This window comes from Aquila chrysaetos, chromosome W (assembly GCF_900496995.4).
Source record: "Aquila chrysaetos chrysaetos chromosome W, bAquChr1.4, whole genome shotgun sequence".
NCBI classification, from domain to species: domain Eukaryota; kingdom Metazoa; phylum Chordata; class Aves; order Accipitriformes; family Accipitridae; genus Aquila; species Aquila chrysaetos.
In genome coordinates, this window is record NC_054457.1 from 1597543 (window position 1) to 1622492 (window position 24950).

General features: G+C 44.9%; 1 protein-coding gene across 1 annotated transcript in view; it reads right to left on the reverse strand.

The window, feature by feature from the left end:
- The window catches only part of LOC121232773 (ankycorbin-like), a 41303-nt gene extending 18647 nt beyond the window's left edge, over positions 1-22656 (reverse strand). Inside the window, exons 1-6 of the mRNA XM_041121202.1 lie at positions 22574-22656; positions 18054-18118; positions 12497-12554; positions 11936-12006; positions 11781-11813; positions 4256-4362 (exon numbers count right to left, since the gene is read on the reverse strand). Of these exons, the coding sequence (XP_040977136.1) occupies positions 4256-4362; positions 11781-11813; positions 11936-12006; positions 12497-12554; positions 18054-18118; positions 22574-22616 (377 nt within the window). The 5' untranslated portion in view covers positions 22617-22656. The remainder of the gene's footprint in view (positions 1-4255; positions 4363-11780; positions 11814-11935; positions 12007-12496; positions 12555-18053; positions 18119-22573) is intronic.
- Between the last annotated feature and the right edge of the window lie 2294 nt (positions 22657-24950).

The following is a 24950-nucleotide window of genomic DNA, read 5'->3' on the forward strand; positions in this document are numbered from 1 at the left end:
GGCCAAAATTCAGGAAAAATATTCCCGGGGACCCCGAGAAACAGAAACTGAGTATGTGTGGAGAGTATCCCTTACCAGGGGTGACCGTATCTTCCTAAGTGAGGATGAGGCAAGGGGATATTGGGGTCCGGGGGTTTTTCCTAACTACAAATGACAATAGAGAGCTGTGGTCCCTGACCCGAAGAGCAGCATATTGGGCAGGTGGATTGGACCCTATGGAGAGGGGAGACCCCTTCTCGATTAAAAAGCCTACAGTGGGTCACATTTTGGAGAGTGTACAAAAAGCTGCATGTCTCCAGCTGATGCATGATCAATTCCTGGTTCCGCAACAGCCCTCCCCCATGTAACACGCGGCAGACCCCGAAAGGTTGCATCCTCTTATAAGGGGACTGCCTGATGCCTTGAAATTGTATGCGGTGCAATTACAAGATCGCTTGAGAGCACCCCAACTCTGAAGAAGGGGAGGACCCCCAGAGATGACATGGGGAGAAGTAGCACAGGAATTGATTAATTATGGGAGATGGATGGGATTCACCAGTCAGGAAGAGACATAATCCAAAGCGGACCTTAGGAGGGTGGAAGGGAATGGGGAAATAAAACCTAAGCCCTCGTACAATTCTCGACCCCCACCTCCGACGAGGCCAACACGGCCTCCTGACAATAAAAGATACACACTGTGGACAGAGGGTATCTCAAAGGGAATTACCAGGGAGGTGATGGATGGGTTGCCCACTCCCAACCTGGAAGGTCTGGTGAAAGACTGGGACAAAATAAAAGGGGCCCTATCACCCTCAAACTTTAAAGACCTTTCTCCCCCATCCTGGGAACCCAGGGACATGGCCCCTTCTGCTCCTCGGGAGGCTGAATTGATTGATTTGGATGTCCCTGAGTCGGGAAACCCCCTCCGCCATCCCCAACAAGTGAGCCAGGGGACGGCCAGTGGGTCAATTTGAGAAGGCTCACAGAAAGTGATAAAGGGGACCAGTTAATTATTACCTTTCCCCTCAGCCCCTTTAAGACCCCAGTCACATTTTTGGTAGATACAGGTGCTCAGGTGTCGGCACTCCGAACAGATGTCACCAACTGTAATGGCATAGTTGCTGACAAGAAACAAATTTGGGTAACAGATGTTTTTGGAAACTCTCAGCCCCAGGCAACTGCCCAGGTCAAGTGCTGGTTGCCAGGAGGTGAGACTGTGACAGAAACTATAATGATATTGGGACCGCTACCAACAAACATTTTGGGGCTCGACTTATTGAAAGGGAGAGCGTGGATAGACTCCAAGGGGAGGGAATGGAAGTTTGGACTCTCTGCGGCTTCAATGAGGCTTTTGCAGTCGGCACTTGCACTTCCACCTTCAAAAATAGTCAATATGTGAAACCTTATGCCTTGCCATTAGGGGTGAGAGAGGGGATTGCCCCTGTAATAACTGAGCTACAGGAGCAAGGGATAGTTGTCCCCACACACTCACCTTATTCCCCAGTGTGGCCAGTCCGTAAACCCAATGGAAAGTGACGATTGAGCATTGACTATCGGCGCCTGAATGCCAATACAGGTCCCTTAACAGCTGCGGTGCCTAGCATGGCTGAGCTGATCGCAACAATACAAGAGCAAGCCCATCAAATTTTAGCAACTATCGATGTAAAAGATGTGTTCCTTATGGTCCCTTTGCAGGAAGTGGACAGAGATCATTTTACTTTTACATGGGAAGGCGTGCAATTCACTTTTACATGTCTCCCCCAGGGATATCGGCACTCGCCAACAATTGCTCATTATGCATTGGCTCAAGAGCTCGCCAAAATCACTCCTGCAGAAGGGGTTAAGGTATACCAGTATATTGATGATGTATTAATTGGTGGCCCTGATGTCAAGGTAGTGGGACAGACCCAAACAGAGATAATCACTCACCTAGAAAAATTAGGACTCCAAATTCCAAACGAAAAGATACAACTCCCATCTTCCGAAATGAAGTTCTTGGGTATCTGGTGGAGGGGTGGGACGGACAGTGTGCATTCCCCCTGAAACCTTGACCATCCTTGAACTAGTGAAAATGCCTGCAAATAAGAAAGAACTCCAACACACCTTAGGCCTGTTGGTGTTTTGGAGGAAACACTTCCCCAACTTCTCTATCATAGCCCTACCCCTGTACGATCTAACATGCAAAAGGGTCTCTTGGGATTGGACCCCAGTCCATGAAGAAGCCTTAAAATTGCTAATTTTCAAAGCTGGGGTATACCAGGCCTTGAGGCCAATTCATCCAACAGACCCACTCTGCATTGAATGGGGTTTTGCAATCCATGGGCTATCAGTACATATGTGGCAGCATGGACCCGAAGGCCCGACTCGGCCTATTGGATTCTATTCACGTAGCTTTAAAGATGCAGAGAAATGATACTCAGTTTGGGAAAAGGGCCTCTTTGTGGTCAACCTAGCTTTGCAATAGGTGGAAAAAATTATACGGCAACAACCAATTATCCTAAGAGGCCCCTTTAAGGTTTTAAAACTGATATTTACGGGGACCCCACTCCCTGTAGGAGTTGCACAGCAAGAAACCATAAGGAAATGGTATGCACAGCTAGATCATTATTGTCACACATGCCAAATAGAAGAGGGAGCGCCTAAACCACTCCAAATACAAGAACTGCGTGACATCCAGTTAACTCAAGAACTTCCTCCCTCATATATAAAACCTGCCCCTCCATTCGAAGCTCATCTAAAAAATGTGTGGTTTACCTCCCTGGTCTGTCCAGCCCGGGTCGTGACACCTTGGTGTCTGCAGAGTTGTTCCTGTCACATTCTCACTCCTCTCTCTTCTGGTTGCTGTTGCACAGAAACTTTTTTCCCCTTCTTAAATATGTTATCACAGAGGTGCTACCACGGTCGCTGATTGGCTCAGCCTTGACCAGCGGCGGGTCCATCTTGGAGACGGCTGGCATTGGTTTTATCGGACATAGGGGAAGCTTCCAGCAGCTTCTCACAGAAGCCACCCCTGTAGCCCCCCTGCTACCAAAACCTTGCCACGCAAACCCAATACAACATGCTGTTTTCAAAGGTTCTCCCCTTCCTCTCCCAATAAGGCTTCTCCTTTTTCAGTAAAAACTTAACTACTTCTGTGAACAGGAGATGCAAGAGTAGTCACTCTCCTTACCAGAAGGAAAGGGAGAAGTAAAATAGTATATTCCATGTTATATCATTTTCCTTGCTTGTACACACAGTACTTTCTTAAAAAAGAAAATACAAAAACGCAAGCCTGTACTATCTATGACAGAAACACCTTCATCCAATTAAACTAGAAACTCTTAACACTGTCCGTTGATTAAACAGTAGAGTAAGGGGAAGGCAGAGGTCCCAGTGGGGAGCACCTCAGGTTCAAAGCACTGATGAGGCCATTTGAACCAACCAAGATGACAAAGGGGTTTTATTTAGACAACTGAAAACAAAGGGTGCACTAATAAACTTCAGAGTGATAAAAAACAAGTTAGGGCCCAGCCTTATCCTCCCAGGTATTGCCAAAGAACAATATGGACATTGTTTCACATACAATAATCAATATTGCTATCAGGTGTAAGTGCCAAGTCTTCTCAGCATCCTGCTTTACCTTCACTGTTTAACCAACTGTTTATAAAACAGTCCATAATTTTCAAAGACTCTTGAACTTCATCAGTATCATCAAAACAAGTTAATTTTTCACAATAAGGATGTTGCTTTTTTAAAAACAGTTTTCTGACACACTAGATATCTATTAACGCAACAAATCTCTAAATGGCACCTTCTAAGATGACAGCATCTCCACTATATAGCTTTACTGTATTTTTCTCTTGCTGCTGTGGCTGCATTATGGTAGAAAAAAGAACCCTCCACAGAATTCGCTCCCAAGTAATAGTTTTAGGATTTAAGCTGGAGAAACTAACTCATGCCAAGAACAGAGCAGCATTTAAAACTGGGACACAAAGTGATGTGTGGGTAAGTGTTATCAATCAGATCTTTGTAGAAATTATTTAAAAATGGGATTTACTGCTCTGCTAGCCCAGGGAAAAAAAAATCTTACAGGCACATCTAGTTTTATAGTTGCATAGTTTCTGTTTTGCCTTTCCCTTTAGGCAGAATTCTGTAAGCCTGCTCAACAATCAGGATATGCTGTCTAGTAAAGGAGGCATTATTTCACATAACAACAACTATTTTGGGAAGGATTTGGTAAGAGAGCTTCATTTGATAGTCAGCTTTGGGGAAGAATTAACACATTAACCTGCTGTACCTTCCATTTTTATCCCTGGTGTTGATGTCTGCTCCATGATCCAGAAGGTATTTGCAGACTTCCGTATGACCATTTTGTACTGCAAGCAGCAGAGGTATGTTCTCATCCTATGAATGCATTTAAAAAAAACCAACAAAAAAGAACTATGAACAATAATCCATCCACTTACAAATATCACTCTGAGATTTAAAGGTCAGCTACAAACTTGCCTTCTACATAGCACAAACAAGGTGCTATCATTACATTTTTCTCGTGTACCATAAATGTAGCTGGGTTTACTTTAATTACTTCTTTGACCATGGGGGATGCAAAGCATTAGCATGCTTTTTGCTGTCTGTACTCCCTTTGCTGTTTGCTTAATGCTATAACATGATGATTTTGGAACTACACAATACCTCTATGTAGCTCTACAACAAAAATGATATTTTTACCTAACTACAAGGCAAAAATACAACATTTCACATAATCACAGAATAACTTAGTTGGAAGACATCTTTAGAAGTCATCTGGAGTTTTCCCCCTTGTCCTGGGTTCAGCTGGGATAGAGTTAATTTTTACAGGAACCTGGGAGGTGGGGGGGCATAGCCGGGGCAGCTGACCTGAACTAGCCAAGGAGCTATTCCATACCATGTGACATCATGATCAGTATATAAATGGGGAGTGGGCCGGGGGGAGGGCTCTCCTGCTCTTGACTTTCGTTGGGGGAAGTGGCGGAGCGTCGGGTCCCGGGTGGTGAGCAGTTGCACTGTGCATCACTCTTTTCTGTATACTCTTTCATTAGTACCGTCGTTGTTGTTGTAACTTTTTTTGCGTTGTCCCAGTAAACTGCCCTTACCTCAACCCTCGAGGTTCCAGTTTTTTTTTTCTTTTCTCTCCTCCGTCTCCCCCCCTATCCCACCGGAGGGGGCGGGAGGAGTGAGCGAGCGGCTGCGTGGTCCTTTGTTACCGGCTGGGCTGAAACCACGACAGTCCTTTTTGGCGCCCAACGTGGGGCACGAAGGGTTGAGATAACGATAGATCTGGCTAGAGCGTGTTGAAACAAATTTGTCATACGCCTTCCTTATATTAGATAAATAGATGTTAGTCACAATGTTGATTAATTTGTTTACATGGTGGCGTTTTGGAAGTCCTTATATGCTCTATGTATTGCCTGTAGTTACGTTTCTCACCTCTGGGAGAGTGATTGGGATTATCATTTTGCTGTACTGGGCAATGTCGACTTGTGAAATGATTACATCACTGGTCATGAGATTAAGCTGGTATCTGTATGAGGCAGTGATATCATTTCCATACTTTGGGCACCTTCTATCGGATTTTATTGGTAATCACAGCCAATCCATGGGGGAGTTAGGGGGGGATACTTCCCCCCGTCCGTTCGCCTCCCTTCTCTCCTTCCGACTAATTACAACAGCTTTTGAGAATTTTGAATATCCTTGGGATGCGCAAGCCAGTGTGCTGTTAGTGCTATGCCTCCTGAATATGTTTCAGGTCTTGTTTAGGGCTACAAAAAGGCTCTTTAAGAGTACCACCCAGAGATCTGCCCCAAAGCTGGATATTCATGGGTGGCACGGCATGTGGGAGGATATGGGCAGGTATCTAGAGAGCTTCTCACCTCCAGTGGCTTGGAAGTTCACTCCCAAACAACTACAGAACCCTCATGAAGTGGTAGAATATTTGAAAGAAAAATGCTGTGGCTATTCCAAAGACGTACAACTCGCAGCACTGTGCTGGGCCCTGGCCAGTATCTACCAAACACTGCTTGATATTAGGCAGCACCCTCAGGGAGAAAAGGGGGAAAAGATGGAAAACAGGACAGCAGGCACCGTGGCTACCCCTACCCCTACAGCAGGCACCGTGACTACCCCTACCCCGGCAACAGGCAGCGCGGCTACCCCAACCGCAGTGACAGATACTGCAGCTAAACCAGAGAACCAACCTGTGCCGGTATCAGTCGCCCCTGTACAGAAAAAGAAACACACAAAGAAATCAGTTCGCTGAGTGAGAGATGAAGATGAACCAGGGTCATCACGAGAACAGGAGGAAGAGGCAGAACCTGAAATAATCACCCGATCTCTATCCCTGAGTGAGTTGCGTGACATGCGAAAAGATTTTAGCCGCCACCCAGGTGAGCACATTGTTACCTGGCTGCTCCGATGCTGGGATAATGGGGCTAGTAGTGTGGAATTAGAGGGTAAGGAAGCCAAGCAGCTGGGATCTCTGTCTAGGGAAGGGGGCATCGACAAGGCGATTGGGAGAAAAACACAAGTCCTCAGCCTCTGGAGGCGACTTCTGTTAGGTGTGAAGGAAAGATACCCCTTCAAGGATGAAGTTACATGTCACCAAGGCAAGTGGACCACCATGGAGAGAGGTATCCAGTACCTGAGGGAATTAGCCGTGCTGGAGGTGATTTATAATGATCCAGAAAATGCGCAGTCACCCATAGACCCAGATGAAGTCCAATGCACACAACCCATGTGGCGGAAGTTTCTACGAAGTGCACCACCAACCTATGCCAACTCATTGGCAGTAATGTCCTGGAAAGAAGGCCATGGACAAACGGTGGATGAATTGGCTGTCCAACTCCGGCAATACGAAGGAAGTCTCTCTTCCTCCCTATGGGCCTGTGTCTCGGCTGTAGAGGAATTGTCCCGAGAGTTCCAGCAATTCAAAGTGGATATGTCTTCCTCCCCACCTGTACAGGCCCGCATCGCAGCTATTGGGAGTAAGCATTCCTCTGCCCAAGAGAGAGGAGAGAGAAAGTACACACGATGGGCTAACCTGTGGTTTTACCTGCGTGACCATGGAGAGGACATGAGGAAGTGGGATGGAAAACCTACCTCAGTCCTGGATGCACGGGTACGGGAGTTGCGAGAAAAAGCAATCAGAAAAGAGGATTCTTCTTGGAAAACTGCTGCTCCAGTTTCCTGTGAGCAGTCCCCCAGATGCAGTAGATGGGCTGATCTCATTTCTGATCCTCTTGAAGGGACTTCTGATTCACGTGTGCGAAAAGTGAGTAAAGAATATTCTAACCAGGATTAGAGGGGCCCTGCCTCCAGCCAGGTGGAGGAGAGGGACAACCGAGTCTACTGGACAGTGTGGATTCGATGGCCTGGCACATCAGACCCACAGGAATATAAGGCTCTAGTAGACACTGGTGCACAATGCACCCTAATGCCATCAAGTTATAAAGGGGCAGAACCCATCTGTATCTCTGGTGTGACAGGGGGATCCCAAGAGCTAACCGTATTGGAAGCTGAAATGAGTCTAACCGGGAATGACTGGCATAAACACCCCATTGCAACTGGCCCAGAGGCCCCGTGCATCCTTGGTATAGATTATCTCAGGAGGGGATATTTCAAGGACCCAAAAGGGTACCGTTGGGCTTTTGGCATAGCTGCATTGGAGACGGAGGAGATTGAACAGCTGTCTACCCTGCCTGGTCTCTCTCAAGACCCTTCGGTTGTGGGGTTGCTGAAGGTTGAAGAGCAACAGGTGCCAATTGCTACCACGACGGTGCACCGGCGGCAATATCGCACCAACCGAGATTCCCTGATCCCCATCCATAAGCTGATTTGCCAATTGGAGAGTCAAGGAGTGATCAGCAAGACTCACTCACCCTTTAATAGTCCCATGTGGCCCGTGCGGAAATCTAATGGGGAATGGAGACTAACAGTAGATTATCGTGGGCTGAATGAAGTCACGCCACCACTGAGCGCTGCTGTGCCAGATATGTTAGAGCTTCAATATGAACTGGAATCAAAGGCAGCTAAGTGGTATGCCACAATTGACATTGCTAATGCATTTTTTTCCATCCCTTTGGCAGCGGAGTGCAGGCCACAGTTTGCCTTTACTTGGAGGGGTGTCCAGTACACCTGGAATCGACTGCCCCAGGGGTGGAAACACAGCCCCACTATTTGCCATGGACTGATCCAGGCTGCACTGGAAAAAGGTGAAGCTCCAGAGCACCTGCAATACATTGATGACATCATCGTATGGGGCAACACGGCAGAAGAAGTTTTTGAGAAAGGGAAGAAAATAATCCAAATCCTTTTGAAGGCTGGTTTTGCCATAAAAGAAAGTAAGGTCAAGGGACCTGCACAGGAGATCCAGTTCTTAGGAGTAAAATGGCAAGACGGGCGTCGTCAGATCCCTATGGATGTGATCAACAAAATAGCAGCTATGTCTCCACTAACCAATAAAAAGGAAACACAGGCTTTCTTAGGTGTTGTGGGCTTTTGGAGAATGCATATTCCAAATTACAGTCAAATTGTAAGTCCTCTCTACCAAGTGACCCGGAAGAAGAATGATTTTAAATGGGGGCCTGAGCAACGACAAGCTTTTGAACAAATTAAGCGGGAGATTGTTCATGCAGTAGCTCTTGGGCCAGTCCGGGCAGGACAAGATGTTATAAATGTGCTCTACACTGCAGCGGGGGAGAATGGCCCTACCTGGAGCCTCTGGCAGAAAGCACCTGGGGAGACCCGAGGCCGACCCCTGGGGTTTTGGAGTCGGGGATACAGAGGATCCGAGGCTCGCTATACTCCAACTGAAAAAGAGATATTGGCAGCATATGAAGGAGTTCGAGCCGCCTCAGAAGTGGTTGGTACTGCAACACAGCTCCTCTTAGCACCCTGACTGCCAGTGATGGGCTGGATGTTCAAAGGGAGGGTCTCCTCTACACATCATGCAACTGATGCCACGTGGAGTAAGTGGGCCGCACTGATCACACAAAGGGCTCGCATAGGAAACCCCAGTCGCCCAGGAATTGTGGAAGTGATCATGGACTGGCCAGAAGGCAAAAATTTTGGAATGTCGCCAGAGGAGGAGGTGACACGGGCTGAGGAGGCCCCGCTGTATAATAAACTGCCAGAAAATGAGAGGCAATATGCCCTGTTCACTGATGGGTCCTGCCGCATTGTGGGAAAACATCGGAGGTGGAAGGCTGCTGTATGGAGTCCTACACGACTAGTCGCAGAAACTGCTGAAGGAGAAGGTGAATCAAGTCAGTTTGCAGAGGTGAAAGCCATCCAGCTAGCGTTAGACATTGCTGAAAGAGAAAAGTGGCCAGTGCTCTATCTCTATACCGACTCATGGATGGTGGCAAATGCCCTATGGGGGTGGCTACAGCAATGGAAGAAGAGCAATTGGCAGCGCAGAGGTAAACTCATCTGGGCTGCCGCACTGTGGCAAGATATTGCTGTTCGGATAGAGAAGCTAGTGGTAAAAGTACGCCACGTAGATGCTCATGTACCCAAGAGTCGGGCCACTGAAGAACATCAAAACAACCAGCAGGCAGATCAGGCCGCCAAGATTGAAGTGTCTCAGGTGGACCTGGACTGGCAACGTAGGGGTGAGCTATTTATGGCTCAGTGGGCCCATGATACCTCGGGCCATCAGGGAAGAGATGCAACATATAGATGGGCTCGCGATCGAGGGGTGGACTTAACCATGGACACTATCGCACAGGTTATCCATGAATGTGAAACATGTGCTGCAATTAAGCAAGCCAAGCGACTGAAACCCCTGTCGTATGGAGGGCGATGGCTGAAATATAAACAGTGGGAGGCCTGGCAGATTGACTACATCACACTCCCACGAACCCGCCAAGGCAAGTGCCATGTGCTTACAATGGTGGAAGCAACCACTGGATGGCTGGAAACATATCCTGTGTCCCACGCCACTGCCCAGAACACTATCCTGGGCCTTGAAGAGAAAGTCTTATGGCAACACGGTACCCCAGAAAGAATCGAGTCAGACAACGGGACTCACTTCCGAAACAACCTCATAGACACCTGGGCCAAAGAACATGGCATTGAGTGGGTATATCACATCCCTTATCACGCACCAGCCTCCGGAAAAATCGAACGATACAATGGACTGCTGAAAACTACATTGAGAGCAATGGGGGGTGGAACTTTCAAACATTGGGATACACATTTAACAAAAGCCACCTGGTTAGTTAATACTAGAGGATCCACCAATCGGGCGGGCCCCGCCCAACCAAGACTTCCACATACTGTAGAAGGGGATAAAGTTCCTGTAGTGCACATGAGGAGTATGTTAGGAAAGACAGTCTGGGTTAGTCCTCCCTCAAGCAGAGACAAACCCATCCAAGGGGTGGTTTTTGCTCAGGGACCTGGGTACACCTGGTGGGTGATGCAGAAGGATGGGGAAGTTTGATGTGTACCTCAGGGAGATTTGATTTTGGGAGAGAATAGCCAGTGAACTAGGCTGTATGATATTTAACTGCTAAATAACCTGCCAATGTATGTCATTGTATCTATAGTGTCTATATGCCATATCAAGGGTATTACTGTAAGAATTACCCAAATGACTGAAGGATGGACTTTGAAACTGAGCCAAGAACAACAGTGATAGAACTTGAACTGGCGCCCAGCAATTTCCTCAAGATCAACATCTTCGACCTGCAGACCAAGGGTGTGGGTTGCATCAAATGTACCAGCCAGAAGTTCCAGAGACAGCATACAACAACCCAACACCTCACACCATCTCTCTTATCCTGAAGAAGTGTTACAACATATGGAGCCTCAAAGTCATGGACTAAATAAAATTGATGGACACATTGGAGGGATAACCCATTGACTAAGGGAATACTATTTGTATGTGTGTGTGTGTGTGGGGGGGTGTCCATATACATATATATCTATATATAAGACAAGGAAAGTGGTAGTGGTTGATTGGAAAATGTAAGATCTGGGCATGATGTAAATGGTATAGAATAAGGGGTGGATAATGTCCTGGGTTCAGCTGGGATAGAGTTAATTTTTACAGGAACCTGGGAGGTGGGGGGGCATAGCCGGGGCAGCTGACCTGAACTAGCCAAGGAGCTATTCCATACCATGTGACATCATGCTCAGTATATACATGGGGAGTGGGCCAGGGGGAGGGTTCTCCTGCTCTCGACTTTCGGTGGGGGAAGTGACGGAGCGTCGGGTCCCGGGTGGTGAGCAGTTGCACTGTGCATCACTCTTTTCTGTATACTCTTTCATTAGTACCGTCGTTGTTGTTGTAACTTTTTTTGCGTTGTCCCAGTAAACTGCCCTTATCCCAACCCTCGAGGTTCCAGGTTTTTTTTCTTTTCTCTCCTCCGTCTCCCCCCTATCCCACCGGAGGGGGCGGGAGGAGTGAGCGAGCGGCTGCGTGGTCCTTTGTTACCGGCTGGGCTGAAACCACGACACCCCTCTGCCCTCAATCCAGAACTAGGCAAACTTCAAGCTACAGTACATTGCTCAGAGACTCATTCAGTCAAGTTTTAAGCATCTCCAAAGCCAGAGACACTATGACCTCTCTGGGTACCAGTTCCAGTGCCTGACCACCTTTGCGAGCATTTCACAGCAATTGGCCACATAACAGGCCTTTTCCACAGCCTACTGGAGTCAATGGGAAGACTTTTAATCATGTTTTGAATATATCAGAATTGAATCTAGCTACTTGTACCAATGCCTCAATATAATGAGCAGCAAATCCTGCCGCTACTGTATTAGACTGTGAAATACTCACCCACCTCTGCTATGGCAAGCTGCAAAAGGGACTTCCTCTGCCAGAGAAATCCAAGAAGAAATATAAGCATAGTATTGCTTTGAACTGCTGCACCTGAGATTGACTGGAGTGGAGGGTGGTAAAAGCTTTGAAGTACACAATGGGAGAAGAGGTACATACCAAATCTTTGACGTTAATTGGACATTTGTGTTCACACAGAAGTTGAACTGCCTGAAGACAACCACATGCAGCTAAAAAAAAAAAAAAAAAAAGACAAGCAAGAAAGTCCATTAAACCCCCTTTTCAAAATTTGTGTTCTGCACTTCCACTTGCAATATTGCAGCATTACAACGGGGTCCAAGAAAAACAAATTAAACTGTATTTCTCTGTTTTAAGAAGGAAGGAGAGAAAGGCTAAAACATGAACAGCAAGCTGTTCATGCTAATTTGGACCATGAATATTGGCTATATTTCTGCATGAGAAGATATAATCTTTAAGGACTGAAATCAGAATCAACCTAATCTTAAGTATTCCAATGACTTTGCACTTGCAAGTGTGAACTTGTTAACTGTAATTAACTGAAATTCAGTATTTATCTAAAAAAATACCTGAAATTTGTAAACCATCAGGTGGAGTCACTAGATTTATGCAATTAGAACCTAAAAAGCTCCACCAGGCTGAAGAGCTAGGAATATAATGCACAACAAAATAGATAGTACAAGCTTTCAACAAAGAAGTTACCTGCATAATGTAAAGCTGTTTTCCCAGAATTGTCAGTACTGTCTGCTGGACATTTACTCTGTACAGTTCAAAAAGGAGAAGAAAAAAAAAAAGCAATTAGAGAAACACCAAGAAAATAAAACATATGTTGGATGCTAAGGACAGAGTGCTGCACATCTTTGAGAAAAGTTTTATGAGCTACTCCAGAAAGCTCAGTCCATATAATAAAAACAGAATACTGAAGAAAGGCACAGTTTCCTCTCCACCAATCTGGTCTCTCCTTTCTTCTCCTTTCTTGGTACCATCTTATACTGAAGCCACAGGAAACACTCATAGTGAGGGAGATATCGCTAAAAAATGTTATAGTTTTGGAACAATTTAAATCAGGAAATAAAAAAGGAAAGAAACTCTCTCCCCTGCCTCACAAAAGCTTCATATTTTACATTACAGTAAGAGCTAAAGCAATCACGTTCTAAGGCAATTAGTCTTGAGTTAGTTCTGTCGAAGGCAATAATGCTTAATTTTCATTTGAAAAAACTAAAGCATCAACAATCCAGTTATATTTTGTAGTATTATAAGCCACCACCTACTACTGATCAATCTAGACTTTGAAGTAATTGTGGTGGGTTGATCCTGGCTGGACGCCAGGTGCCCACCAAAGCCGCTCTATCACTCCCCCTCCTCAACTGGACAGGGGAGAGAAAATATAACAAAAGGCTCGGGGGTTGAGATAAGGACAGGGAGAGATCACTCACCAATTACCATCATGAGCAAAACAGACTCAACTTGGGGAAGATTAATTAAATTTATTACCAATTCAATCAGAGTAGGGTAATGAGAAATAAAACCAAATCTCAAAACACCTTCCCCCCACCCTTCCCTTCTTCCCAGGCACAACTTCAGTCCCGAATTCTCTACCCCCTCCCCCCGAGCAGCACAGGGGGAGGGGAAATCCGAGAGTACTGAAGGAGCTGGCGGAGGAGCTTGCCAAGCCACTCTCCATCATTTATCAGCAGTCCTGGTCAACAGGGGAGGTCCCAGAGGACTGGAGGCTTGCCAATGTGACTCCCATTTACAAGAAGGGTGGGAGGGATGATCCAGGGAACTACAGGCCTGTCAGCCTGACCTTGGTACCAGGGAAGATTATGGAGCAGTTCGTCTTGAGTGCGCTCACACAGCATGTGCAGGACAAACAGGGGATCAGGCCCAGCCAGTATAGGTTCATGAAAGGCAGGTCCTGCTTGACCAACCTGATCTCCTTCTATGACCAGGTGACCCACCTAGTGGATGAGGGAAAGGCTGTGGATGTTGTCTACCTGGACTTCAGCAAGGCCTTTGACACTGTCTCTCATGGCATACTCCTTGAGAAGATGGCGGCTCATGGCTTAGACAAGTGTACTCTTTGCTGGGTGAAAAACTGGCTGGCTGGATGAGCCCAGAGGGTTGTGGTGAATGGGGTTAAATCCAGTTGGCAGCCGGTCACAAGTGGTGTTCCCCAGGGCTCAGCATTGGGGCCAGTTCTGTTTAATATCTTTATCAATGATCTGGATGAGGGGATCGAGTGCACCCTCAGTAAGTTTGCAGATGACACCAAGTTGGGAGGGAGTGTTGATCTGCTTGAGGGTAGGAAGGCTCTACAGAGGGATCTGGACAGGCTGGATCGATGGGCCAAGGCCAATTGTATGAGGTTCAACAAGGCCAAGTGCTGGGTCCTACACTTGGGTCACACCAACCCCATGCAGCGCTACAGGCTTGGGGAAGAGTGGCTGGAAAGCTGCCTGGCAGAAAAAGACCTGGGGGTGCTGGTTGACAGCTGGCTGAATATGAGCCAGCAGTGTGCCCAGGTGGCCAAGAAGGTCAACGGCATCCTAGCCTGTATCAGAAAATGTGTGGCCAGCAGGAGCAGGGAGGTGATTGTTCCCCTGTATTCGGCCCTGGTGAGGCCACACCTTGAGTACTGTGTTCAGTTTTGGGCCCCTCACTACAGGAAAGACTTTGAGTTGCTGGAACATGTCCAGAAAAGGGCAACCAAGTTAGTGAGGGGCCTGGAGCACAAGTCTTATGAGGAGCGGCTGAGGGACCTGGGGTTGTTTAGTCTGGAGAAAAGGAGGCTGAGGGGAGACCTTATAGCTCTCTACAACTACCTGAAAGGGGGTTGTAGTAAGGTGGGTGCTGGTCTCTTCTGTCAGGTGGCTGGAGATAGGATGGGAGGAAATGGCCTCAAGTTGCGGCAGGGGAGGTTTCGGTTGGATATTAGAAAAAATTTCTTTACTGAGAGGGTTGTCAGACATTGGAACAGGCTGCCCAGGGAAGTGGTGGTGTCACCATCCCTGGAGGTATTCAAAAAGCACGTAGACAAGGCACTTCAGGGCATGGTTTAGTGGGCATGGTGGTGTTGGGATGACAGTTGGACTCGATGATCTTAAAGGTCTTTTCCAACCTAAACGATTCTATGATTCTATGAAATGGGGGTTATGGTCAGTTCATCAGACATTGTCTCTGCTGCTCCATCCTCTTCAGGGGGAGGACTCCTCACACTCTTCCCCTGCTCCAGCATGGGGTCCCTCCCACGGGAGACAGTCCTCCACGAACTTCTCCAACGTGGGTCCTTCCCATGGGCTGCAGTTCTTCACAAACTGCTCCAGCATGGGTCCCTTCCACGGTGTGCAGTCCTTCAGGAGCACACTGCTCCAGCGTGGGTCCCCCACAGGGTCACAAGTCCTGCCAGAACACCTGCTCTAGTCTGGGCTCCTCTCTCTCCACGGGTCCACAGGTCCTGCCAGGATCCTGCTCCAGCGTGGGCTTCCTATGGGGTCACAGCCTCCTTTGGGCACCCACCTGCTCCGGCGTGGGTTCCTCCATGGGCTGCAGGTGGACATCTGCTCCACCGCGGACCTCCATGGGCTGCAGGGGGACAACCTGCCTCACCATGGTCTTCACCACGGGCTGCAGGGGAATCTCTGCTCTGGCGCCTGGATCATCTCCTCCCCCTCCTTCTTCACTGACCTTGGTGTCTGCAGGGTTGTTTCTCTCACATATTCTCACTCCTCTCTCCGGTTGCAGTTTCTGTTGCACAGCAACTTTTTTCCCCTTCTTAAATATGTTATCACAGAGGCACTATGACTGTCACTGATTGGCTTGGCCTTGGCCAGCAGCGCGTCCATCTTGGAGCTGGCTGGCATTGGTTTTATTGGACATAGGAGAAGCTTCTAACAGCTTCTCACAGAAGCCACCCCTGTGGCCCCCCAGCTACCAAAACCTTGCCATGCAAACCCAATACAGTAATAAATAAAAAAAAAAATCAGTAAATAAAATACAAATCTTTATCAAGACTTGTTTTGCTACAGAAGAATTTAGTTTTAGTTTATAGCAAAGAAAAAAAAGATATCACCCTGAAATATTGGGTTTCTAAAAAACAAACATTAGAGCTTGTGACCTTCAAATGTAGCACTGCCTGAACAGTTCTATGATTTCCTAGGAAAACAGGTTCACATAGATTAATGCATTCTGTAACAAAAATGTCAAGATTTTGCCTGTATAAAATAATTTTTTAGCCTGTTTTAATTCAACTCCAGCATGTTAAGATTAAACATTCCTCACACATACAAACAGCTTATATCACAAAGCCAGTCCACAGAACTGAAAGAGCAATGCAAAGAGCATGAATTAGTGGAGAATATTACCAATGGATTTGTACTTACAAACATATTTAGAAATCTGCATATTATAATAAAATTAGCAAAACATCAACAAAAGCACTCTGTGGTTATAGCTGGTAAGTGAATGGGCAGCAGATATTTGGTATTAAATACACATCTAGTTGCTTAGTTGATCATGTTGCTGCATGCGATACACTGAGCGACAGCTTGATGTCACTGTTTATACTTGTCCTGATTTCAGCTGGGATAGAGTTAATTGTCTTCCTAGTAGCTGGTATAGTGCTATGTTTTTGAGCTAGGTATGAGAAGAATGTTGATAACACACTGATGTTTTCAGTTGTTGCTAAGTAGTGTTTAGTCTGAAGTCAAGGATTTTTCAGCTTCTCATGCCCAGCCAGCGAGAAAGCTGGAGGGGCACAAGAAGTTGGCACAGGACACAGCCAGGACAGCTGACCCAAACTGGACAAATGGTATTCCATACCATGTGACGTCACATCTAGTATATAAACTGGGGGGAGTGTGGGTGGGGGGAATCGCTGCTCGGGAACTAACTGGGCGTCAGTCGGTGGGTGGTGAGCAATTGCATTGTGCATCACTTGTATATTCCAATCCTTTTATTATTACTGTTGTCATTTGATTAGTGTTATCATTATCATTATCATTATTAGTTTCTTCTTTTCTGTTCTATTAAACTGTTCTTATCTCAACCCAGGAGTTTTACCTTCTTCCTTCTGATTCTCTCCCCCATCCCACTGGGTGGGGGGGAAGTGAGTGAGCAGCTGCGTGGTGCTTAGTTGCTGGCTGGGGTTAAACCACGACAATACTGTAAATGGGTTTGCATTAGAAGTAGTAGATATTTTCAATGAAATCCCGAAGGGGGGAGCCTCAGTGGTTAATGATAACCTCTTCCAGGTGTGCAGGAACAGGGGAGTCAGCTTGCAATGAGTCTGGAGGTGGGAATCGGTGAAATTGTACTGAATATTGTCAGAGACATTGACACGGGTCAGTCATGGGACAATTGGAGAGCCCTGAGGTAACTGGGGAAAAGGAATTTGGAAGTTGGGATATGGGATCCATTCTCTTTCTGTACCACTGTGCTGGAGCAGGGTTGTTATACATTATTTCATCTGTAGTCTGAGCCACAGTCTTACTGATAACTCCAAGCTCCTAAAAGTCTGTCCCATTCCTCTGATCACTTCCACCAAAATCCACCTGGCTTTCTGAAATGGAGTAGAGATGGACAATGTCTCTCCTTGCTTACTAATGCACATCTTCAGCCTCTACACCATGGAATCTTCTCTTCATCTTCAGTTTTGATTTTCTTATTTTCTTTCCCCATTATTGCTACTGCCTTCTCTAACCCCTCACTGTCCTTTGCCTCATTTCATTGAGGATTTGAGTATTTCCATATTTTAGCATCTATACTACTTTGGTTTCTTCTCCCTTTGACTCTAAACTTGACAGACATTTCTATGGTCAACAACGGATTCTTTAAGTTGCACAGAGAGCATTCCAGTAGAACAATATCAAAATCCCACCACAAGTGAAAAAATCCTTTTCCCCTATACCTCTTAACCCATCTACTTCCAAGCCATCCAACCACACAGCCAAAAGACAGGAAGTTAGACAGAAGCTGCAACCTGCTTGAAACCCAACCCTGCTATATCAGATCAGCTAAACAGGGAAAACTGTATTTGTGGACCACTCAGGGAAGATACCACACTGTTTTCTAACATCCATTCAGAGTGCCTAAAAGGTCTTTAAACTCAAGCACCTCTCTTGATTGCAAGGAGACAGGACAACAGTACAGGAGTGTGATGCAGATTATTAGCAGGAAATGTGTCAATATCTAGCGGAACCAATCTAGAGGAAAAAAAGGAAAAATTCAAAAATCAAAATTAATTTAATTTTTACTTTACCTTAAGTAACCTCTTAATGCAATCAGGGTGACTGTTCTTTGCTGCAAGATGTAAAGCACTGTGACCTAAATGAATAAAAGCAAAACAAATTAAGTATTCAATCACTCCAAAGCACAGGAATAAACTCTTCCATGACAAAGGCAAGATTTTGAATTATCCATCTTGTTCCTATCACAACACGTTGTCCTGGTTTCAGCTGGGATAGAGTTAATTGTCTTCCTAGTAGCTGGTATAGTGCTATGTTTTGGGTTCAGTATGAGAAGAATGTTGATGACACACTGATGTTTTCAGTTGTTGCTAAGTGTGAGAGACTGAAAGAGTGAAAGTCTCAAACATTGTGGTGGGGCAAGTTCTGCTTAACAAGGAACTCTGCATAACAATGAACCCTGCATAGCAAGGAACCACAGGTGAAAAGAAGCTGATCAGCAGCCATCAGCAACAGGACAGGGAGGGCATGCCAGAGGGTGCAGAGTTCTGATGTGCTGTTCTGATATGCTGAGCAGGGCAGCTCACCATGCATGACAAAAGATCAGGTCTCTGCAGGGAAAGGGAAGTTACTTCCCCAAAGGACCCCCAAGTCCCAAAGGTTCACAAACCCCTCATGACACCTAATTGGCCTAATGAGTTTGAGTGCCCGCCTGAAGGAGGGGCAAGACTGATAAAAGGACACAAACTGAAGCCCCAAGGTGTGCAAGCCCACAGGAACTGGACCCCTCAGCTGACTGGACCAATGCTGGACCCAGGACCAGTGAAATCTTTTTCTTTCCCTTTTTCTCTCTCTGTCTTGTTCTCTCTTTCCTTTTCCATAATCCCTACACCTCATCCCTTTAAGACATAAAACTGTTGACCAAGTCTGGGACTAAGAGCGGATCCAGCCGCCCCTGGGCCCTTCTCTGAGGAGTCTAGAAAGCAAGGGGGTCTGCTCTGAACCTCCTGACCCAATGGGAGGGATCTCCTTATTCCCTGAATTCATGTGATAGCATATTTCCATACATTCTGTATGGTATGTCTAAATATTTTGATGGTTTTAATATTTTGTACCTGCTATGAAAACTGGTTTGCTGCTAGATAACTGTGTAAGTGAGCTTTGATAAATGATCATATATTAACATTATGGTTGAAACAATAGACAAAGGGTAGCCGGGGACATAATTACAAAAGTGTAGTCAAGTGATTAACTAGCAATTATTCATAAGTTTTGCAGTTCTTGGCTCTTATGACTAGATGTTCCTGTATGCTAGATGAGAACAATGTTGAAACTGACCACATGTGATTGAAACTGCGTTAAGCTTCAAGATCAAAGAACAAGGACAAGAATAAAGACTTCAAGGACAGACAACAGAATCTCAAATGGGTCGGTGGTCGTAAAAGCAGCCCTTTGACTCAAATGGATCCTTCATTGCGCATGATCGGATGTAGGCAGTACTATGATAATCAGTTGCAAACATTTTTATGTATATGTATACTAATCTGATTAATATGCAAGTAGTTATTCTATATAACCTGTTAGTGCTAAAGCTGTGGTATGCACGCTAGGTGGAACTATCCCCCGTGCATCCAGCGCTGCAATAAAGAATGCCTGCTTTCTAAAACTCCAAAACGAGTTTTAGAGAGTTTCTTCAACTGGCTTTTCGGTATCACATGTATATGGTTACCACGGGTTACCTCGTTTACTGAGGTAGTTCCATGCCAATTACTGTTGTGAGAAACCCTGCCACCTACTGTTATGCCTCCCAAGTTCAGTTTGCTTCTGTCATGAATAAAATGTTTAACTGATCCTTTGGTGTTCTTTCACCTTAATTTAGCCTGAGGGAATTCTGAATTCATCATGACTCCCTGGTCTGTCCAGTCCAGGTCGTGACACTAAGTAATGTTTAGACTAAATCAGCTTCTCATGCCCAGCCAGCAAGAAGGCTGGAGGGGCACAAGAAGTTGGGAGGGGACACAGCCAGGGCAGCTGACCCAAAGTGGCCAAAGGGTATTCCATACCATGTGACGTCATGTCTAGTATATAAACTGGGGGGAGTGGGGGGGGGGGGGATCACTGCTCGGGAACTAACTGGGCATCGGTCAGCAGGTGGTGCGCAATTGCACTGTGCATCATCTGTACATTCCAATCCTTTTATTATTATTATTATTGTCATTTTATTATTGTTATTATTATCGTTATTAGTTTCTTCCTTTCTGTTCTATTAAACTGTTCGTATCTCAACCCATGAGTTTTACTTTTTCTTTTGATTCTCTCCCCCATCCCACCGGGTGGGAAGGGAACTGAGTGAGCAGCTGTGTGGTGCTTAGTTGCTGGGTGAGGTTAAACCGCAACACACATGAAAAGTAAGGATAGATAAAATAAAATAAAAACCTGCATCAAGCAGAATATATTTATGACAGACTGTTGTTCCGGCAGGTAACAGAATAATCTTAATGTTTAGCTTCATAGCTAGACATAGCTTCATAGCTTTCAGGACATGGTTTAGTGGGCATGGTTGATGGTTGGACTCGATGATCTTGAAGGTCTTTTCCAACCTAAATGATTCTATATAGGAATGACACAAACATTGTGTCAGACTATATACCTTGGCAGAAGTAAATCTGATTGCACAGTTCTGTTTTGTTTCTTAAAAAACAATTTTCCTATATGTCATGGTTTCAGCCCAGCTGGTAACAAAGGACCACGCAGCCGCTCGCTCACTCCTCCCGCTCCCCGCCGGTGGGATAGGGAGGAGATGGAGGAGAGAAAAGAAAAAAAACCTGGAACCTCAAGGGTTGAGATAAGGGCAGTTTACTGGGACAACACAAAAAAAGTTACAACAACGGTACTAATGAAAGAGTATACAAAACGAGTGATACACAGTGCAACTGCTCACCACCCGGAACCCAACGCTCTGCCACTTCCCCCACCGAAAGTTGAGAGAGAGACCTCCCCCTGGCCCACTCCCCATTTATATACTGGGCATGATGTCACATGGTATGGAATAGCTCCTTGGCTAGTTCAGGTCAGCTGCCCTGGCTATGCCCCCCCACCTCCCAGGTTCCTGTAAAAATTAACTCTATCCCAGCTGAACCCAGGACACTATATTACTCAGCCTCCCTTGCAGAGAGATGTCTGTCAAGTGTCTTCATGATTTCTGCTATTTGGTAATGAAAAAGGAACCCAGTGCTAAGAGCAAAACCAACCAAATTCACCAGCTACCACTACAACAAATTTGTATCATCCACAGAGTGCATGTAGAAGTGGACTCAGAACACATGCCTACTTAGTTTTGCATCTCATAGACTCCCTTTTCTGTTAATTTACTTATCATCTGTGAGCTCATATTTAGTTATGCAATACAGTGATTTACTGACTATGGATTTATGATCAAAGATTGCAGTCTCTCCTCTAGTTTCATTTTACAGAGTATCTGAAAAATTAAAGGGGCCAAGACAGCAAAAGAATAAATTATCCATGTAAGGAAGAAAGAAGGAGCCAAGATTTAGTACCCAATACAGACAGTAGAGCCACTTGTGACAGTAGAATCTCACTGTAAATAATGTGACTATTACAGACAAGGCTTTTCCTAAGGAATACTGAGTCAACACTCTCAGGTGAGAGTAGACAATCTCTTATTATCCAAACAACTAATAAATCCTGAGGCAAGATGAAGTATGAATTCTGAATAATAGTCTGTATCAGGTACATATATTCTCTTATCATTATGTATAATCTGAATGCTTCTTCCAGTATCACAGACACTTCCTTATAGAGGCAAATTATTTCCATGTATGACAGAAATTCCCTCAGGCTGCAATCAGTGGCCAAAACAGACCCTGTGAGCCCACCATTTACAGATCATTACTTAAGAGACAGAATGCTGACAGCTCATTCAGGTGACTGCTAGCCAGAGAAAATGCTGGGCACAGATTCCACAACTGAAATCTATTAAGAAGAATTTGCCAGTTTCAAATTCAGCTCCCATTATTCTCCTAGTAGAGTAGTAATTAAGGCATAGGACTTTCAAGGGCTGAAACAGCATACTTAATAGCTCTCAGCTCTGTTTTGACCTATATGATTTCTTTTCACTATGTCATAATCCTGACGAAATGTCATACTGCAACTCCTGTACAGTTAATGGGGTTAATAGCTTGGATACACATAAAAGCAACACCAAAGATCTTGATTTAACCTATGCAAAACCTCAAATGAAGTTAACAAAAAGAGTCGGGGAAGGGGATTTAAAAAATAAATAAATAATAATCGAGCAACTATTTTGCAACTGGATTCCACTATAAATGCTGACATTTATAGTATTAGCGCAAAAGTTTTCAAGAGCTTTAGAATCTGAATTCTATGTGCAGAAAAGCAAGTATGCCTGCACCTGCAAATGTTACAACTGCTTTTCCTACACCGGGGGAGGGGGGCAGGGAGGTGTGGGAGGGAAAAGCAGTGTTGTCAAATCTGTGGTTGCACGCTGCGCATCAAGAACTATATAGGCAAATTGAGAGTACTGTGTTACATTTGTAGGTTCACAGAGGCATACCTGCACCATCTTGGGCTTTCACATCTGCACCATGTGTCACCATGATTCTGAGGCACTCTGCATGCCCTTTTGTAGCTGCCAGGTGAAAACTGGAAGAGAGCATTTATATGTCACTTTTCTTTTATTAAGATCTCCTTTCTCTTTCATTCACAAACCAAGTACTGTCAAGTTCTCCCCTCCCTGTCCTTAGATCTTTTGGCATCCCTCCACTGCCTCCCAAGAAGATAATAGCTCTCAAAGTGAGAAGGCACATCAAAAAGCTTTTGTAGTCATACTTTTAAACAGGCTGCTGTCTTATTAACCCATGCTATATACTCTATGTGCATCTAGTCCCACCCAATTTCTAAACTAATGTCCCTAGTGATGTAATATATCCCCACAGAATGCCTGGGCTTGGGGAATTAATGAAGAAAACATTCACAATGACTGACTTTGCTCTAGTCATTGTAGTCAATCCTGATTTCCTCCTCTCATTGGACAAAATTTAGTTCCTCTAAAAGGTGATTTAGTTCCTAAATTAAACTAAATCAACTTCTGCTTCTGAACTGTCCTTTACAGAGCCCATCTTTCTTCTCTGTAGAGGGGGAAAAAAAACCCTCAGTGTTTGTGAATATCACCTGGAGAAATCAAAGCTACTGGATATTTGTGAGACTATGCTAGAGATGTATTTTTTTCAACTTTTGGTTTTACTTTTCACCTCAAGCATCTGCTTGTTTGAACAGTGGGAAATTGCAGAGGTTACCAACCACACCATGGCAGGATGCACTTAACAGCATCAATTACCAAATATATAATTACAGAACAAACCAAAGAAGTTATACTGAATTCAAGCTTTTTTACAGCCGAAGGTTCATCTTTGACATCCTTGGCACCTCAAGATTCACAGAAGCAGTCTTATACATATGCTTCTGACTTAATTTTGCTGAGAAACAGAAACGAAGGAAAAACTTCTGAAAACAGAGAAGTTTATATCTTCTTGATGCTTATCATGCCAACATATGCGAGTCTCAAGATATGGGCACAGTACAGGCAGACATATTGCTTCTCCATGGGTCCTACTAATATCAACTCGATATACAAGAGCTGATTTCCAGTGAGAGTAATGTAAAATACAAATTCAAGACAAAACACTTCCAATTACTATTAAATAGTATGTGAAAAGTTGGGACCTTCATGAACATGCCCCAAACTGAAAAAGCCAGTATTCCTGGGATGTTTTCTAATGTCTTATAAAGGAGATGTTAATTTTTATCATTACGCACCCCTGTGTTAAGGGGTTTTTTTCCCCTGGAATCTAAAGGGAATGTCACAAATCACGTAGCCACACCAACTACTGTATTTAAAAGTTTACATTTTGAACAAATGCTTCCTTTAAATGTTAAAACTAACACTAAAAGTTCAGCCTGCTAACCAGGGAAATCGGGAATAACAGGCAAGAATGAAACAGATATTTCTGGCACAAAGTATGTGAACTGCAACACTGTGTTTCTCTAAGCTGTAGACTTTTCTTTGCAGCCGCCTTGAAAATCCAGCAGAGAAAAAGACCTACAGACAAGATCTGGCAAAGGGCAGAGAATTAATCAAAACAGGAAAGCTTCTGGAAGGGAGTCCTCTATCAAGTACAGCAACTACCTCACTTCCTACAAGGAGTCCTTCCACACTGGCTGCTGCTTATTGCAAATGACAGACCATTCTCTGCAAATATAAAAATATCCTGTGTGCTCATCCTCATGCTTATTACTGCCATAAACAAACCAAAGAGTTAACACTTCCAAGAGCATAAAAAGCACTGCTGTTGGCTGTGCTGTAGTAATTCAAAATCAAAACTTCATGTACTTGGTGACCAATGCAAAGTTCTGTAAACATTCTTCTTTAGAAGAGGAGGTTTCTCAGGCTCTGGGAAAATGGCTGGGGGAGGGGTGCAAAAGGAGTCCGACAAATTCCAACACCTCTAATTTAGCCAGGGCAACATACCAGCAAATGCTAAAATACATTCAGATACATTTGTGTAGACACAATACAATTGAAGTCACTTAAATATTAGGAAGGCTGTGAAGCACACACTTGGCTCACTTACATTTGACAATATTCATGAGAATAATGAATACCTGAATAATAATAACTTGGCTAAATCTGGGACACTGAGGTTTTACGGACAGACTGTGTAGGATGGTGCCAAATGCAACATGAATACGCAAGTGCAAAATTAGTTTTATTTAGGTAAAATCAGACTGCAAAGAAAGCATCAGAGAGATATGAAAAACTTAACCTCTTTCACACTACGCACCTATGAACACATCAGTCCCACCAATGCAAACAATTCCCATGGCAGTTCTCAACAAATCATCACACATACAGATGCTTCGTTTCATGCAGC